Source organism: Glandiceps talaboti, chromosome 19, assembly GCF_964340395.1.
Source record: "Glandiceps talaboti chromosome 19, keGlaTala1.1, whole genome shotgun sequence".
NCBI classification, from domain to species: domain Eukaryota; kingdom Metazoa; phylum Hemichordata; class Enteropneusta; family Spengelidae; genus Glandiceps; species Glandiceps talaboti.
The window spans coordinates 11,080,242-11,097,899 of NC_135567.1; the positions used below are offsets into that span (position 1 = coordinate 11,080,242).

At 37.2% G+C, this 17,658-nt stretch overlaps 1 protein-coding gene across 1 annotated transcript; it reads right to left on the reverse strand.

Moving 5' to 3' along the window:
• Positions 1-16,106: 16,106 nt before the first annotated feature.
• Positions 16,107-17,033, reverse strand: LOC144449984 (uncharacterized). Its single transcript, XM_078140550.1, has one exon. The coding sequence runs from the start codon at positions 17,031-17,033 to the stop codon at positions 16,107-16,109; it is 927 nt and encodes a 308-aa protein (XP_077996676.1).
• Positions 17,034-17,658: the final 625 nt, after the last annotated feature.

Consider the following 17,658-nt stretch of genomic DNA (forward strand, 5'->3'; position numbering starts at 1 on the left):
ATATATCCTTGTAAAACTTTTTACAGTAGGGACAGTTCATCTAGTTAGCGGATAATTTATAAAGTTCAGAACGATATTTAGATCGTCTAAATAGCGGATATATCGTTGTGGGATATTTAAGTTCAGATCGTCTAAATAGTGGACAATTTAGAAAGTTTATAACGATATTTAGATGGTCTAAATAGTGGATAGTTTATAAAGTCTAAACTTTATCCGCTATTTAGACCATCTAAATATCGAGCTAAAGTTGATAAACTTTAGATAGTTTATAAAGTTTAGAATTAGAGTTAGACCATAATGGTTAGACACTTCTAACTTAGATGACTAAATTTCAAGCTAAACTTTCTAAACTTAAAAAAGTTTAGATTTATACACTTCTAGCTTAGCTGTCTAAACTTCTAAGTCCTAGCTAAACTTTCAAAACTAGCTAATACACCTTACTGCGTGAGTTGGGCCGTGTTTCGTGGCTAGTACCCGAAACAAATGTAAGTACAACACTGCCTACCACATTTACAATAATAAAATATCAAATTCACTGAAATGTTGTTGGTGCTTGACTTGAGAAATGCGGATAAATGGAATTGTTGATAGCCCAGTGATTGTCTTGGTGTGACCTTAGTGGTCTGAGCTGTGACTATCTCAAGATGTTCAGTCTCTACTCTGTACTCTTTATATGTATGTTTCTACCGCTATGTACGATCATGACTTTAGTTGAATGTAAGTACAGGATCTGTAAAAGCCCAGATACTGGGTGATGAAATGTCTTCAGATGAACCAAATATATGTTACCAGGAATAGTTTGCGAACGTGTGATTTTACTTGACGTTGTTACATATATATCAAATGTTACAAATGTATTACAATCAAATATTACGTTTATCGTCTAATATCGATCGTGGACGCCGCATACGATTTGCCCTCACCGTGATTACACTCTCGAGTTAAATATTATTCTTTACAGATAACATGTTGCGCTATCCTCAATATTGTATTCAGATATTGGGTACGTGAACCTTGTTTTATGACTAATGTACATTACATAACATTATATAACATTACATGGTGAATGGAGTAGTGGGCGTACAGTGAGCTAGATTCAATGCATGGAAGCAGATCAATGGAAGGAGATTTAAAGATAGTGACAGAGACAAATATTATCAACTGGATGTATTCGATGGTAGTAGCTTTCGCAAACCAGATTTTCGTCCCTGACGAAAATGGTCAAATAAAATATATATGGTACAGACAGTAACAGGGATTGGAAGCCTGTGCGTAGACATGTAAAGAAATTATCGTAAGCATGCCTAATAATACGTCCTTAGAAACAATCATATTCTGGTAACGATGAATTAGCGAGGAATGCCACGGGCAAAAGATGTTACAGCACTGGGGAAGGTGGAAGGTGTTTGAACTCAGACCACTAATACAATAAGTAAATCTTATAATCTTATGCACACATGTGAAGTCTAGCTCGCCTAGCCTGTTTACGGAATCAGTGACCTTTCCGAGTAGGAGAAAATTACGGGAAACGGCAGCGTTTGTGTTTGTTTTTGTGGAAGGCTACGATATTTATTTTTCTACGAAAATCGCGGAAAGTATAATATAAACGCCAATATATAATTTTTGTGTAATGTAGAATCCATGAAGCGGTGTGTCCTCCTTTCAAATTTTATGCATGCTAGTCGAACGTCAAGAATGTTTCTGTTTACAACTCATAGTATTATGGTTACGTCACAGCAAATATAATCAAACGAAAAACAATCTGGCATTAATTGAATCTCAAGAATTGTGTGAGATATGACACATCAACGGGTGTGTTTCCCCCTCTTTAAAAGGTGATTCTATATACCCTATACCACAATCTTGAAATTTTTTCTTTACATGACTCTTAACCAGTAAATTCAAAGGTAACTATTCAAAATTGCAGAAGTGAGAAAAAAAAGTCAAACAGGCGATTGGTGACCGTCCCGAGCAGCCATGAACTTACAAGTTATATGTTACACTGCCTATTGTTCTAACGTTTGGGAATACAACGTCATATAGAGAGGAGCGTTTCGTCTCAGTATATTTACATGTAGTATACTAAGCAATAGCAGCCAGTGGCAAATTCAATGACGACTTTATCATGTTCGATGGATTTTTTTTTTTATAAATCTTATGTAGTATAGCTATATAGGCGTCGTGTCTTACAATAGTAGCAATAGTGAAAATGCTACTAATGATTTTGGAGAGCATTGGGTTGATCATCGAATTCTATTGCTGATTTGGACCTCGATAAAACTAGGAGCTCAACAATTGCTACAAGTCGATAGCAAAATACCAGAATGTAATCGAACCCGAGAAATCTTCATAATTCGATCCAAGCTGCAGCATAAATTGTCGATTTTTTTCCGTCCCAGAAGTAACGTGATTACTACATCTAAAATGGGTTTGCGGCGCGGGAGCAGGCATTTGACGAGACAAAAAAGAAGTCGGCCTAATTGTGTGTCTCTATATATGAAATGTCCTATAAATGTTTCACAGTTTTCGTTGCAGTCTTGTACTGTATGTATGTATGTATGTATGTATGTATGTATGTATGTATGCATTCATGCATGCGTGCATGTATGCATGTATGTATGTATGTATGTATGTATGTACGTATGTACGTACGTATAGTACGTACGTGTGTATGTACGTACGTACGTACGTGTGTGTGTGTGTGTGTGTGTGTGTGTGTGTGTGTGTGTGTGTGTGTGTGAAAACATGTTTTTAAAAAATCATACATATTGATTCGAGTGCCTGTGACATGACAGTGTATATAAGGAAGTTTGTACAATATACCAGCTCCGTGTAGCATTGTGGTTAGTGCACAGGAGTAGCAGTCGGGAGGTCATGGGTTTGAATCCCACTGGAAACTAGGGATTTTTCTGTGACCGACCCAAATCCAGGGCGAGTGTTCTACAGACTCGATGGGTAGGCTGTATCACTCAGCCGTCTCTCACTCACAAGACCAATGCGAATATCGGGGGGGGGGGGCTTAAAGTAATGACTCGAAAAGTCGGGGACGATTACTCACACGAGCCCACAGGTGCTGTTTGCCGGGCCTGGGTGACTCAATGATAGCCTGTGGACTGACTGGGAAAGCCTTGACAGTTCCACAGCTGTAACGTGATATAGAGCGTGCAACATGGCCCTGTCAGGTAGTCCCACACCTGAATGGAACTCTGTGGAAATTCGTGTGATTGTGTGTACATGTCTGCATAACAGAAAATCGGTGGGAGGAATTCCCAGTACAAAAAGAAATTCAAAAAAGAAGAAAAAGAAGTATACAATATTGATTTCGTACCTTCGGCTCGCTGCTGAAAATTATTTCAACTTCTTCTTCACATACTCCTTCTATATATCTTCTCATTCCTCTAGTGTCGTAACCAAAGTTCTCCTCCAGACAATTCTCAGACGTAAAGTACTTAAATTCAAACGCTGTTCATTTAAAAGCCAGTCAACAGTACTGCCTCGCCAAAATTTGCAAATATTTGTCAACAACTGATGACCGTCTCGCTCCTCATCACATCATATGTACGTCTCATTATATACTTTAGCACATGCTTCAAAAATCATACTCCCTATTGTCACATTGATATTGTGCCCGTCTAATTAGCGGATAGTTTATATAATGTATAAAGTGTAGGTAGATATTTAGATGCCATAATTAGTGGATAACGTTTATAAAGTTGAGAACGATATTTAGATGCGATAATTAGCGGATACATCCTTGTAAAACTTTTTTCGCTAGGGACTAATTAGTGGATAGTTTATAAGTTTAGAACATACATATCCGCTAAAGTCATGCAGTTTAGCTGCGTTTATCTAGTTTAGCTCCCACAGGTAATACATAGCTACATGTACATACCCTAGGGAAAGACACAATTCCACACGTTACTCCGTGATTTTCGAGTTCAATGACAGTTGAGAGGCACAGAGACACCACGGTACATGTATATGCTGTATGTTGAGAAATCTTATATTTCATATTTGCGAGATAAAAAGATTCTTAAAACGTTTATTTTTTAAAGCCCAACTTCGTCTCCTTTACGATAGCTATGAAAATGACCCTGCATCACGAGGCAGGGAAAAGTGGTTGAAGAATGTAAACACCGAAATATTCAAGTAAAAATTGTTATACTTGATAAACGTACAAACTCGGCGTGTTCCTCCTTAAAATGACTTTGGTGACAAAAGCTTAGAAAAGATGCAAAGTACAAACTGGAAATATGGTCCCGCAACACGAGGGTTGCGTGACGTGTTGCGTGAACGACAGAGTTACATCGTGACATCTTATACACATGTACATGTACACTACATAACTCTCATGTAAACTGGCATGTGATAGTGCGACTTGAAAAGAATACCTACGTTTATAAGATAAAAATAAATTACTTTGTATTGCATTTTGCCCATTTTATTTCAACGAAAAATAATTGTATCGGACAACCATTTCAGTCAATTAAAATGTGTGTACATGTAGATGTGTGCCATGTACGACAGCGTCATGTTAGATGTATTACATGTAAAAGCAGATGAATTAGTGATTAAGATTTATGGTACGTTTTTTTTTTCTTGTGCTGAAATAATTAAATCAAACATGCAATGTACATTCGTAATAATAAGTAGTGAATGTATAAAATAATGTAGTAAATGTATTTCGTGCAAGCATCCTGGATGACTACACGCCGACCAAATAAATTAATCTAACATGTTGAACTTACGTACTAAACAAAGTTGATGACGGAGGTCCCTTCCCGTCCAAGCGTTTTTATCCGATAACATCGTCCAAAAATCTAACAGTTTCGTAACTTAGACTATCTAGATGACGGAGATCCCTTTTCAACTAAGCAGTTTTATCATATCTCATATAAGATTTGACATTTAAGGTTAGCCACGAAACACGGCCCAAGTCACGCGAGTTGACGCACCGCAGTACATGTACAATGTGCATGTACATGTACATGCTGTCTGTGCCGGTGAGGTATTGAGAAAACTTACATTATTTATTATATTTGCGAGATAAAAAGATGCACAGATTCTTAAAACGTTTATTTTTGAAAGCATAACTTGTCTCTTTTTCGATAGTCACAAAAATGAACCTGTGATACGAGGATGTGAAAAAGTGGCCGAATACTGTGAATACCAAGTATGCAGCAAAAACAGTTATCTTTGATATATATACGTACGCACTCAGTGTGTTCCCTTTAACTATTGTGGTGATAAAAGCTGTCATATTAAATGAATGCAAGAAAAAAATTATGCATCCTTAACAAGTACAAAATGGAAATATGGTCCCGCAACACGAGGGTTGTGTGAACGACAGAGTTACACCATGACATTCAATAAACTACATATTAACTCTGGCCTTCAGAAATCAAAACGGTGATAGTGCAACTTGAAAACAATACCTACGTCTACAAGAAGAAATGTAATTACAAAAATGTACTACGTTGTTATTGCATTTCGTCAATTCTATTTCAACGAAAAATAACTATATCAGACAGCCATTTGTGTGGACGTGTGCCTACGCCTGTACGGTAGTGTCGGGTGTTATCCGATAGCATCGTTAAACATATAACATTTTGAAAAACTTGACGACGGAATTCTCTTCCCGATGAAGCGTTTTTATCCGATAATATTGTCTAAAAAAACTAACATTTTGAATACCTATCCAGACGACAGAGATTCCTTCCCAATGAAGCATATTTATCAAATGTTATCGATGTTATCGATGCTATCCGATAGATATCTAACACATTGAATAACTTATATATTAGACTTTCAAGACGAAGTCTTTTATCCGATATTACCGATCATTGGGAAAGGGATAGTTATCCAAAATGTTAGATTTTTAGACGATATCATCGAATATGTCAGGCATTTCCCTTTTAATTTACAGTTGTTAAGTTTACACGTCGATCAGGGCTTCAGATGGGCGTGTTTAAAGTGGAAACTTGATGTAATAATTTTGAAAATTAATAGTCAGCTGCAGGTCATGTAATCAAGAGAACGTTGATATGACGTTGATGGACTCCGAACAGGGCAAAACCAAAAGTTCGTATGGTACAGTATAAAGGGTAAAAAGGTTATTCAACGAGTGTAGTGAATCATGTGAATATGTGCTCGAGCACGTACTGAAATGTCGATCGCCAATCAATCGATCGCGATCATTTTTAGGGTTAGGGCGCATTTTCCAGGGTTTCTAGGGAGGGTTTGAAATTCTAGGGTTTTCCAGGACCGTGCGAACCCTAGTCTATAGACACACATTCAGAATACTCCCGTATGTAAAAAGAAACTAAGAATATTTATTTTCCATCGACGAATATTCAGGCTTAGGTTTCAAGTAATTTCTCTATCAAATTTGTCACTTATGAGGTAAAGTCAACATAAATTATCCCACCCCACGAGGGTTTACTGAACGATACGGACACTCAATAAACTACAGGATTCGTGTATTTGTAGCATATTATATACATTTTGTAAATCAAAAGACGCACACGTTATTTAAATGGTTGTTATTTCAAAGATTTTATAGTCTGAAAATGTGTTATAGACCCTTTCGGGATAGCCACGAAAATAATCCCGGGCCACGAGAGTTGGGTGACCGTTGAGTGACACTGAAAACAACACACTTTTTATGCATGTGTGAAGCGTTGTCAAAACCTATGATAGTGTGATAGCAGTTCATTTATAATGTATTATTTTAGCTCATCACATTCCACTACTGGACAGCAGATACAATTAACTAGTTCCACTTCTGACATAAATACTGGATCATATTTGGTATGTCTTGACATCGACGTATTACATGGATAGCTATTAAAGTCCTCCTTGCATGACCTCACTATTAAAGTGAAGACATGGTACACGCGTGTCATGATCACATGTACATGTTGTATTGTGGCGTACATTGTACATGTATAAGTGACGTGAGGAAGTTGTTGTAACGATAGCTAGACTACAAGCACTTATCACACAGCAGCAATTGTAATTTATCTAAACGTATTATGTTCAATTTCGTTCAAGTTATTAAGTTCTTTAAGAAATTGCTCAGCCCCATGACCTTTGAATACTGGTCAATTTGTGACAGTTGTAAGATTATTTTGTCATCAGCTTTGTACATATACACTACCTGTCCTTACTTCTCATGTCGGTGACCAAGGAATCATTACTTGAAAGAATAATCATGCGAATAAGCCAACCACCAAAGCCATGTATCAATTTGTAACAGCGCAAACTGTCAATATGACAATTTAGACAATGTACCGTACGTAAACTTAGACGTCCGTTATGTACATGTACATGTACATGTAGTCTATCTGCTAGACCTCGGATGTTCTTCACATAGAATACGACACACGACCGAACATCGCATGTTTGGGCAAGCCCTCACTGCGAACTTCGTTTTCTTATACTATCGAAAGAAAGCCCGAACGTCTAGCAGCAAGACTCATGCATATGTACATGTACTATTTAGTTCACAATAAGTAAAACCATTTAGATTTAGTGACTAACTCAACCAAAAATGCATCGAAGTCCATTTTCTAAGTACACGTTTCTTAGTTTTCTAGGGGCTTTTGCAGTAAAAAAAAAATACACGCAAATCCTTGTACATGTGCATGTACTCTATACACGTAGTTCTAGAATAAATACTGAAAACTGTTCCAGGGATGTAACACTGCTGCCCCTCCCCCCCGGGGGGGGGGGTACTCAGTGTAGTAACGGCATATATACTTGTATGTACCGCGGTTTTGACATCCCCCTCCCCTTCGACGTACATGTACAAAAGTCATGTACATGTACATGTATGGTACATTGTACGTATTTGTCCTTTTCGGGATAGCCACGAAAATAGTCCCGTGCCACATCGTTTAAAACGTTCATTTTATGGCGTGGAAAGGGTTATTTTTAGTGAATCATATTCCCAAAGACTTGCATATTATATCATATTGGAAGATAAAAAAGACATAACGCTTTCATAACGCTTATTTTACAGCCATTTAAAATCGATATGTTCATTTGTCATTTATATGCGACACTCACATTATTTAAAACGTTCATGGAATAAAAATGTGTGGCAGCCATTATCTCTTATGGGATAAACACAACAATGACCCCACGCGTCACGAGGGGGGGGGGGGGTGAGTGATTTCATGATCGAATTACACCAAGACGTAAAGGCCTATTAAAAAAAATTTTGTGGTTCCGATTACGCTCAATTTTAGAATAGTTGGGGTAGATAGATTTTTTTTTTAATTTTCATACGTGAGTGTCAAGTTCAGGTAGTTATGTTTTCCGCAGTCTCCATATGGTCTCTGTGTTATTGGTTTCTTCCCATCAGATCACAGGGTAAAGGACAAATGATCAATTTTGTACTCGCGATTTTCCGGATTTCTAATATTATTTTCTGTATATTTCAAATAAAGTTTTAAATACTGTTTCCTCTCACTGTTTTTTTTCTATTTCCTACCTGATATCAATGTCTTATCTGTGTTTATCAGCTTTGCATTAATTAGTAGCTTGCTAGAACAAACTCACTATTTGCCCAAATTAACGCATTATACCGTGAGTGTAAACATCTACTGATACCACTAATGGTAGCACACGGATTAAAAGACAAAAATAAGTGTATGAAAAAAAAAGATTTTGTCAATTTGCTATCAACGGGAAATATCTGAGGCGCGGACGTCATCGATAGAAATGAGCGTCACATGCATGATGGCCCGTATCAAGTTTTCCCCCTTTAAATTGAGATCGTAATTATATTCACCGACTGCAAAATGGTAACCTACATGTACATATACATATTATGATGAACGTGAGTTATATTTTATGAAGGGATAGTAGATTGTAGTCATGTGGGTTGAGTGAATAAATATATAATAATTAAACATCAAATATATCCCGCCCACTAGCTACGGACTACTGCTTTGTTTATTTATTGGTAGTATAGAGAAAACTGAGCAGTGACGACAAAATAAATGAATTAGATGTAATTACAAATATTAACATATATCACGCTTTCTATGACTAATAAGTGTATCGATTTTACAGCGATATTTATCATGACACGCGGATAACCTTTGACACTGCTGACTTCCGTTGTTGACCCAGAGGCTAGGTCGACATTCCAAAGACGAGTCTGTACGCATTCGATTCGTACTGTGCTTGCCATTTCGTTTATGTGAAAGTGCATAACAGTGTATTCGTCCACCTTGTATCGTTGCTAAAACATCGATATTCAAAACATTTTCATGTCTATGGTTCTCCGTGGTTATAGCAGACAGATCAGTGCATAAAGTCGTGAGCGGTCTATAATCACTAACAAGGTTCATACGGCCAGACGAAATTGACAAAAGCAGTGCCGATAAATCACCAAATTCGTGAATAAAATAGCGTGTGACCACCCATGCTAAGCCATATGTGTATGTGTTGTTTTACAGTGAGGGCGGGAAGTATATATAAACCAAAAGGGTTTACGTAGAGCATAGAAGTATCACCCACGTGTAGAGTTCGTGGGATCAAGACACAACACAGGCCGAAAATATACCAGCGTTCCTACCGACAACTACATGTACGTGGACCTACTTGTAAGTTGTGGTAAACATAACATCAGGATAATCATAGTCAAACAAACGCTGGCACAGTTGCGGTCAATGTTTAGGCAGTCTTTTTTTTTTTACTGAGCAGCAACTTTATGTAACACATTCTACAATATCCTGGTGAAATTTGGTCAGTATAAATTCACTACATAGCCATAGGAATTGAACTTGGTTTCATTCTACTATATAGTGTACTATCGTAAATAACATCACGTCCATGCATTTCACGTGGACCTACACGGAAGCAAAATGCGTGGACACAGCCACGCATGTGTGAAATCCCTCGTTTACACACGCGATAATCCCTCGTTTACAACGCGGGAATGGTCAAGAAACATTTGTCTGGTAGTGTAGTTTATATTTACACCTTGGCTTGTTTGCGAATGATGAACAGCTACTACACAAACCTACATCTAGATGCCAGTAGACGTTTAGAATGACATGATGTCACAAGCAGGGGTTTACCCAGTATCCTTTGAGGCAAAAATTCCCAAAATGGCGACACACAGCGAGGCCCAATACAGCAGAATGTTGACATTTCAAAGTCACATAAGTTTAATAATTTTCATTTTTCTAAAATTCAATTAAAAACACAACGATAAGCTATTTTAAAGTGCAAATGTATTTGATTGGACCTATCCTTTAATGACTAATAGCTTGAATATCTGCCTAGCCATGGCCTGGTTGTCTAGTCTAGGTATGTGAAACAGGACAATACATGTACAGATTCAAAGCTACAGGCATAATTAATTGACAAAGTGTGTAATAATGAAGTAAGGGCATATAATAAAAAAGATCAATACCCGCATTGTAATTACGTTCAATCAAAGTTTAGGGTGTGATCTGTTAGGTTTTCCAATTTACAAATGTCTTCAAGTTGATTATTGAAAGGCAGATAATACTCTTTCAACTTGTCAAGAATTTTTTGACGAACCTTCGGATGATCTCTACCTTTACTTTTATCAAGGCAATATTTGTATGGTTTGCGTAAACAGTAAAAATCTTTCTCTTTATTGAAGTAAAAATTGTCTCTGGTGAAAAATTGCGTTATATTTAGAAACGTTTCAAGGCTTTGTAATTCGACACTGGGATCCGTCTTCAACACTTCGCCATCAACGATGTGTATTTGTTTTGAAGGGAAGACTTGCAACCAATTCTGAAGATGTTTTATATACACCCCACTGCTGATAACTCTATCATCTGTGACAAGTGTCCCATTTGTGTTGAGAACTGTGGCTTCAAAAGTGTCTTTTGTTTCGTAACCAGGTACCTTCTTACTTCTAGATCTCACGTGGACATAATCAGATACAGCTCTATACACAGGGTCACAAAATACAAAGATGATTTTTGTTTTAGGTGATACATCTTTGTATACTTTCCGCGGTATATCAGGATAGATCAAGTATGCTGGTGTTTTCTCAATAACAAGTTGGTCTGGTGTTGATATAGGCATCATCTTAACGTACCATTGTATACCATGTGAGTAATTAACATCGAAATAATGTACCTCTCCACTTGTCATAGCTACAGACGGATGGTAAGACATAAATATTCTTAAAGCTCCAGTGCCACATTTCTTAGCCCCACCGATGATTATATCTGGAAGGCGTTTTCTCACTGCAAGTTCGTCTTCTGCTTTATCTAGGCTAACGTTAAGCTTATCACGCAAGGTCTGGACGGTTTTATTATCACCAAGTTGTGTTTGTTGTGATTCGTGTCGGCTATTCTTACCATCCATGGTAAGGGCTATGTTATCGTGACGAAATTGTGATTGGTGTCGGCTAAGTTTAGCATTTGTTGTTAAAACTGTGTTATTCTGACTAAATTTTTCTTGGAAAGCAACTCGGTTGGTCTGGACGACGCTATGGTGACTAACGGCGTTTTGTTCTGCTGATTCGGTCGTGTGTGGTAACAGATGACTGCTCCGTGGTTTATAAGTATAAACATCATGACAAAGAATACAAAGGCAGATGATACTTAGTAAAATACACCCTGTTATGAATCTCCTTGTTGTAGTCAAACTACGTATCTGATGTTGTGAATCTCCATTCCTGTACATAAGAGAACATAGTAGAAGATGTGTGTGAGTACACCTGCAGACATCAAAGTGGACGAACGGAACCTGTTACAAAAAGCAAAAGTAAAGAATTGAATTTGATTAATAACACTTGGCACAGCGTGTTCAAAGTACAGAGACCCGTAGTATACATTTCATGCTTTGATAAGAAAAGTTTTATGACCACTCCACATAATAGTTCACAATTACAAACAGATTTTCTATTCCCCTGGCATTTCATGTACACATACAGAGACCATAACACCATGATGTGTAATTCTGCTGTTTCAATATGCTGAACCAAATGTTATTTATCCACTTCATTTGTTTACTTCCCCTGTTTATAACAGGTTCAGTTCTTCCACAGTTTGATGTCAGCAGTTCTATAATTTAAATAATCCATAATCTCAAGATATTATTGACACTTATTAGATCTTGGTGTACATAATTTATCAACCCTCTTGACCTGGTGTAATTTTTGTAATATACAATGCATATGTTACCTTATTTTAGTGCTTTATGGAACCGTCACTTGTATATTGTTATTTGTCACAAAACCATGAGTCAAGTACTACGGTGGCCAACCGGTACAAAAAGCATGTTCTCTCTACATAAGGGGTGGGGGTTCCCAATCAAAAAGAGACATACTTTCATGAAAGCATCAAAGAGGAAATGTGCCCTCACCGGAGAGTGGCTCCTATATCAAAAATGATATGTTTAAGGTAAGATTTTGTATTTCAAATAGAAAGTGTAGGTGGATTCTATATAGGAAAGTTATAATTGGAAATGATGGCATGGTTCAAACTCGCCAACTTTTATAAGAGCACACATCTCTGGTTTGATGGGAGCCACTCTTTGTTGAGAACACATCTACTGGTGGGACCAGTCTTTGGTCAGAGCATGCCTCTCTTTGATTGGGAATGCCCCCTATTTGAGTGGGGACAGTAATTTTTTGATTGGGAATCCAACATTTTGAAGGGCACACCATTTTGTCCTAGTCGGCCACCGTAGAACAAATACACTGTGAAATTGCTTGATATGAGCATAACCCTTTTGCGTGAATTAAAGGGTATGTATATCGTTTCGATAGGCGCCATCATCGACAGTGACGAATCCAACAAATTTCGTTAACTGTTTTGTGCATTTAACTCCGTTTTTTTTTGCTTCCGTTTCTGTAAAACTGTTACTCGTTTCTGTTTGATAAATGTTTTTGTTCTGTTTTGGTCTGTCGTGTAACCTTTTGTACTGTTTTTTCCATGCACATGGAAAACACCAAAAAACTAACAAAAAACAAACAAACAAAGAACTCTGCTAAACATTTTGCGAATCCATTTGCGAATCGTAAAATACCCCTGGACAAAACTCCCGCTTAGAATTCTTGATATATCATTGAAGATGTGTAATGTTTAACTTACCCAATAAGTGCTGTCATGATGAATGTATACGATCTGATTTTCAGCTGCAATATGTAGAATATGGTACAAGCTGCTACCAGTTTTGATAATAACTGTTTCTGTCACCTTAAAGTAGATTAGATTCGAATACTTTGTTACGCTGTAAAGCCGAGCAGGAATTTGTCTTGGTGTCGGTATTTCCCTCTCTGTTTGTTTAAAAAACAACAAAGTCAAAACACAAACACATACATACATACATACATACATACATACATACATACATACATACATACATATACATACATACATATAGTTACAATACAATATGATACGATACGATACGATACAGTGCAATGCAGTGCAATGTAATGTAATGCGATGCAATACAATGCAATATAATATAATACAATGTAATTTACAGACGTAGTATTCAGTTCTTTACTTTCCCTGTGTGTAACAGGTGCGGTTAGTCCATGGTTTGATGTCGGCAGTTGTGTAAGGCTTTAGTATATATATCCTAAACAGCGATTCATTCTCTGTATATATTTTAATTTTCTACTGTAATATATGTTATATTGCTATGTGTACTTTGTTACCATGTATGGAAGCGAGTGCTCCACAATTTCATCAGCTATCATGGAAAAGATAGAAGCAACAGAATTGTGGTTCTTTAGAATCATGAACAGATTGGGTTTCCAATGAAGAAGAATTGACGGGGGTTGGAGAGGAACGGAAGCTCATAATGAGAGAAGAGGGCTCGGAAAACCTTACTCTGATTGCGAAAACTGAAGGCAGCAGAGGCAAAGGACGACACCGGTACCGGCTGATGTACAGGTAAATGCACAGTCTGAGGAAGTGGACACGAATTTCAGTTCAAGAGATGCTAAGGGCTACAACAACCATGGGAGAACTGTCTTCTATTCATTACACAATCGTAGGTGTTAAAGCCTTTGTAATGGCATCTTTCGGTGTTATTTGTTCAGAATTTTTGTTGGACACTCTACAGGAACTAGAATTGAATAACGCCTAAGTTTGTCCTTATACCACTAATATAGAAAATTTCTAGAGCAGTCGGATAAGGAAGAGTTCATTAACAAGTCAGTTCTATAGGATTTCCAAAAATCTCACATTGTTGCGAAGGTAGATTTATATGAGTACTTCGCTGATGAAATTGCATGCGCAAATACCTGCGCAAATACTTAATTTTCTGTAGAGAATTAAGTTTCATTTATCGTAAATTAGGTGAATAATTTCGGTCAATTCTGGTGCTAAAATTTTAAAATAAAATCCGGATTAAAACAGACTTTAAGAAGTACCTCCTAAACCAATAATAGATGCCATCTTTTAATTAAAATTTGAAAACTACTTATCATCACAGGTTGTTCTGTATCATGGTCATTGTTTTCATAATACTTATTATTTGTATGTTTTTCTTGCTATAAACTTGTATATATTGTTTAATTTTATTCATAGAGTGAGATCAAACTCGATTAGTTGTTTTATCAACAACTTTTGTCCTCATTTCCATATCTGCTCATTTACAAATTTATTTGGTTGTTCACTAAATTTCGATAGTTCCAGTTGTCATTTTTCATTTAGTAGAAATGAAGTAATTCTCAAGTATTCTCAAGCGGTGGAACATGGTGAAAATTGATTAATTAGCATAATTAGCAGGAATACCATATTAATAAAATGTTGTTTTCGCAAACAAACCTAGCAAGTAACGTGTCTATGGATATGTATAAGGGTGAAAAAGCATACTGCATACTCGGACCATCATTGGATGATTTAACAGCTCCTATATCATTTACATATCTTAATTTCAGTTGGCAGAATCTAATTAGTTTAATTCATTTGAATAGCATGTAATGTATATGTATACACCATGTCAAAATCACTAAGGCATATTACATGTTTACCAGTATAGGATTGAAATGGAAAACTACCTTTATATCAACAAACTCATATTAAGCAAAATATGTGTTTAGTTATCAGCATAATTTATACATAAAATTATAATCAACATATACAAATTTGATAACATTTTAATACAGATATATGCAGGTTATATTTCATTTGATTTGCAGTACAGTGGGAAATAAATTTAGCGTGCTTGTTATCATCAACCCTTTTTCATGTAGAATATATCAAAGAGTCTTAATTAATTAGTAATTAGCATAATTAACATATACAAGGTATATCAATCTCCCATGCAAGTAATATGTCTTTGGCAAGGTCTTGAAATAACAAATTACATAGGCTACAATGGACCTTTTAATGTCATCAAAGACTGTTTGGTAACTCAAGTGTCTGTTTTGTTATTATGCCACAGAAAAATCAAGGTAATATATCTTAGCAGTTGCATCTTGCCTGAAATAAAAACTCTATAGGCATAATTATAATTATTCATCTAAACAACATTGTTGCAAAAGTCTTATTACCATTTCTTAGATGATTGTATTCTTCTAAAACCAATGTTTCGCTGTATACCAATATGTACATATTGTTGTAAACTTCAGGGAGATGTTCGTAATGACGTCATTGTTTACCCGGAGGCTGCTAAGCATTCTTGGAGTCTCTGGATAATTCCATTGATTTAGCGCATGGAGGACGAAGTGACAGCACCCCGTTTTCTGGGCTACGGCTGGTAGTAAAATCTATAGCCCCTTGAATTGATCTGACCATGATCTATGATCATACAGTTGTAGGTAGGGAAACCGTTAATCGGTGGACGCAGGTGCGAATCCTGTTTTAGTCCTGTTAGCTGAAGTACTCCTTCGCTTGTGGGCAGGCCACGAACCCGTCTTTTTCATTGTCGTATACAGACAGTATCACAGACTGTCTCATAAGGTTATAGGGACGAGCGAAGCTTGTTCAACTTTATCCAGTCTATGACAATATTGTTCTCGTCTACCATACTGATATCAAGTCAACTTCGGAGGAACACAGTTTTCCCATACACTTTTGTATTAAGCTGACTGTACTTATACTGAGGGTCGACAAGGGGTTGAAAATATTATGGGATGTCTATCCACAACGGTTTTGAGCCATTTTTGACAGTTGACCATGATTCAGCATGCCATCTGCATCTCCCAGAAGACAGTGGATGTATTTTGAGAACAGGGTTCTTTGCCTTCCAAGTTTCCTCTTTCCATGTTTTGGGACATACAATGCATACTCCTTGACAGGCTCCCCATCAGGCATGCGCAGTACATGTCCAAGGAATTTCAGTTGACGATTCCTGGCTCTCTCGACAAGGGGCACAGTCTCCGTAAGATTGTAGATAGTAACATTTGGTACTTTGTCAATCCTCTTGATGTTTAACATTATACGGTAACATGATGTGCCAAAGGAGTTGATTTTATTCTCCATATCCTTAGAGATTATCCATGACTCGCAGCCGTACAACAATATGGTGACACAAGTTGTATTAAACAGCTTAATTTTGGTTGATATTGGGATGCTGGAACTTTTCCAGAGATGTTCTAATTTCCAGAAAGCTGTCCAAGCAAGAGCTCTCCTTCGCTTCAGGTCGCTGTCGCTGGATCCCAGCATGGAACCCAAGTATCTGAAGTCATTTACATGGTTGATTGTATTACCATACACTTGGAGGGGAGGCTGTGGATGACAGTTGACAGTCATGAACTCTGTTTTGGGTGCGCTGATAATGAGACCAAGGTCTGCAGCTACCTGAGAGGTTCGGGTCAGCTGCAACTGTGCACGTGGCATTGATAACTCAAGGAGAGCGATGTCATCGGCGAAATCCAAATCATTTAGAAATTTAGCCGGATATCTTCTTGACTGCCTGAGGTGGGTCTCAACTCCTGTGCCAGATTCAGATGCCTTTCCTAACAAGTAGTCAACAAGGATTATAAAGAGAAAGGGTGCCAAAACATCACCTTGAAGAACTCCAGTTGTTACATTAAAGGGTTCAGAGATTCCTCCGTCGACCATTACAGCACATCTCGTCACTAAACTATACTACTGTCAATCTAGTTATCTTATTTTTTTAATGTATTCCCATCTTCAAATTTTCTGATTCAATTATATCAATATTAGTATTAACAGTGCAGAAAGATAAATTCTACACCCCTTTCAACACTGGTATGCATGGTTTGAAAGTATTATTTCAGTCAATCACATTTTTGTGTCAATTTACCACAGTTACACTACAACGTAATTGTTTTTTAATCCAATATGGCCCACAATCGAACATTTATATAGTGGATAAACTAGTTATTGGTGTCCCCAAAGGACAAGACAAAAACGCAAAATTTGTGTGGAGTGATTTATGAAACTCCTTGCCAGGGTCAGACCAACACAGGTCAATGCAAGCACACATACATAGGGGAGACAGAGAGATCACTCAAAACTAGATTTTTGGAACATAGAAGATAAAGTTCCAGCACATCTGAAGTCTCCCAGCACATCCACATCGAATCACCAGGACATTCAGGCAACATAAAATATATTCTTGACACCGAAACTAGGGGAATGAAAGAAGGCATATACATCCGGGCACTTAAAACCATCATTAAAGATACGACTGCCTGGGCCTGGGACCCTACTTTGCATATGA

Excerpts from the sequence above, each read along its gene's own strand:
- LOC144449984 (XM_078140550.1), bottom strand. The coding sequence starts at position 17,033 with ATGGTCGACGGAGGAATCTCTGAACCCTTTAATGTAACAACTGGAGTT.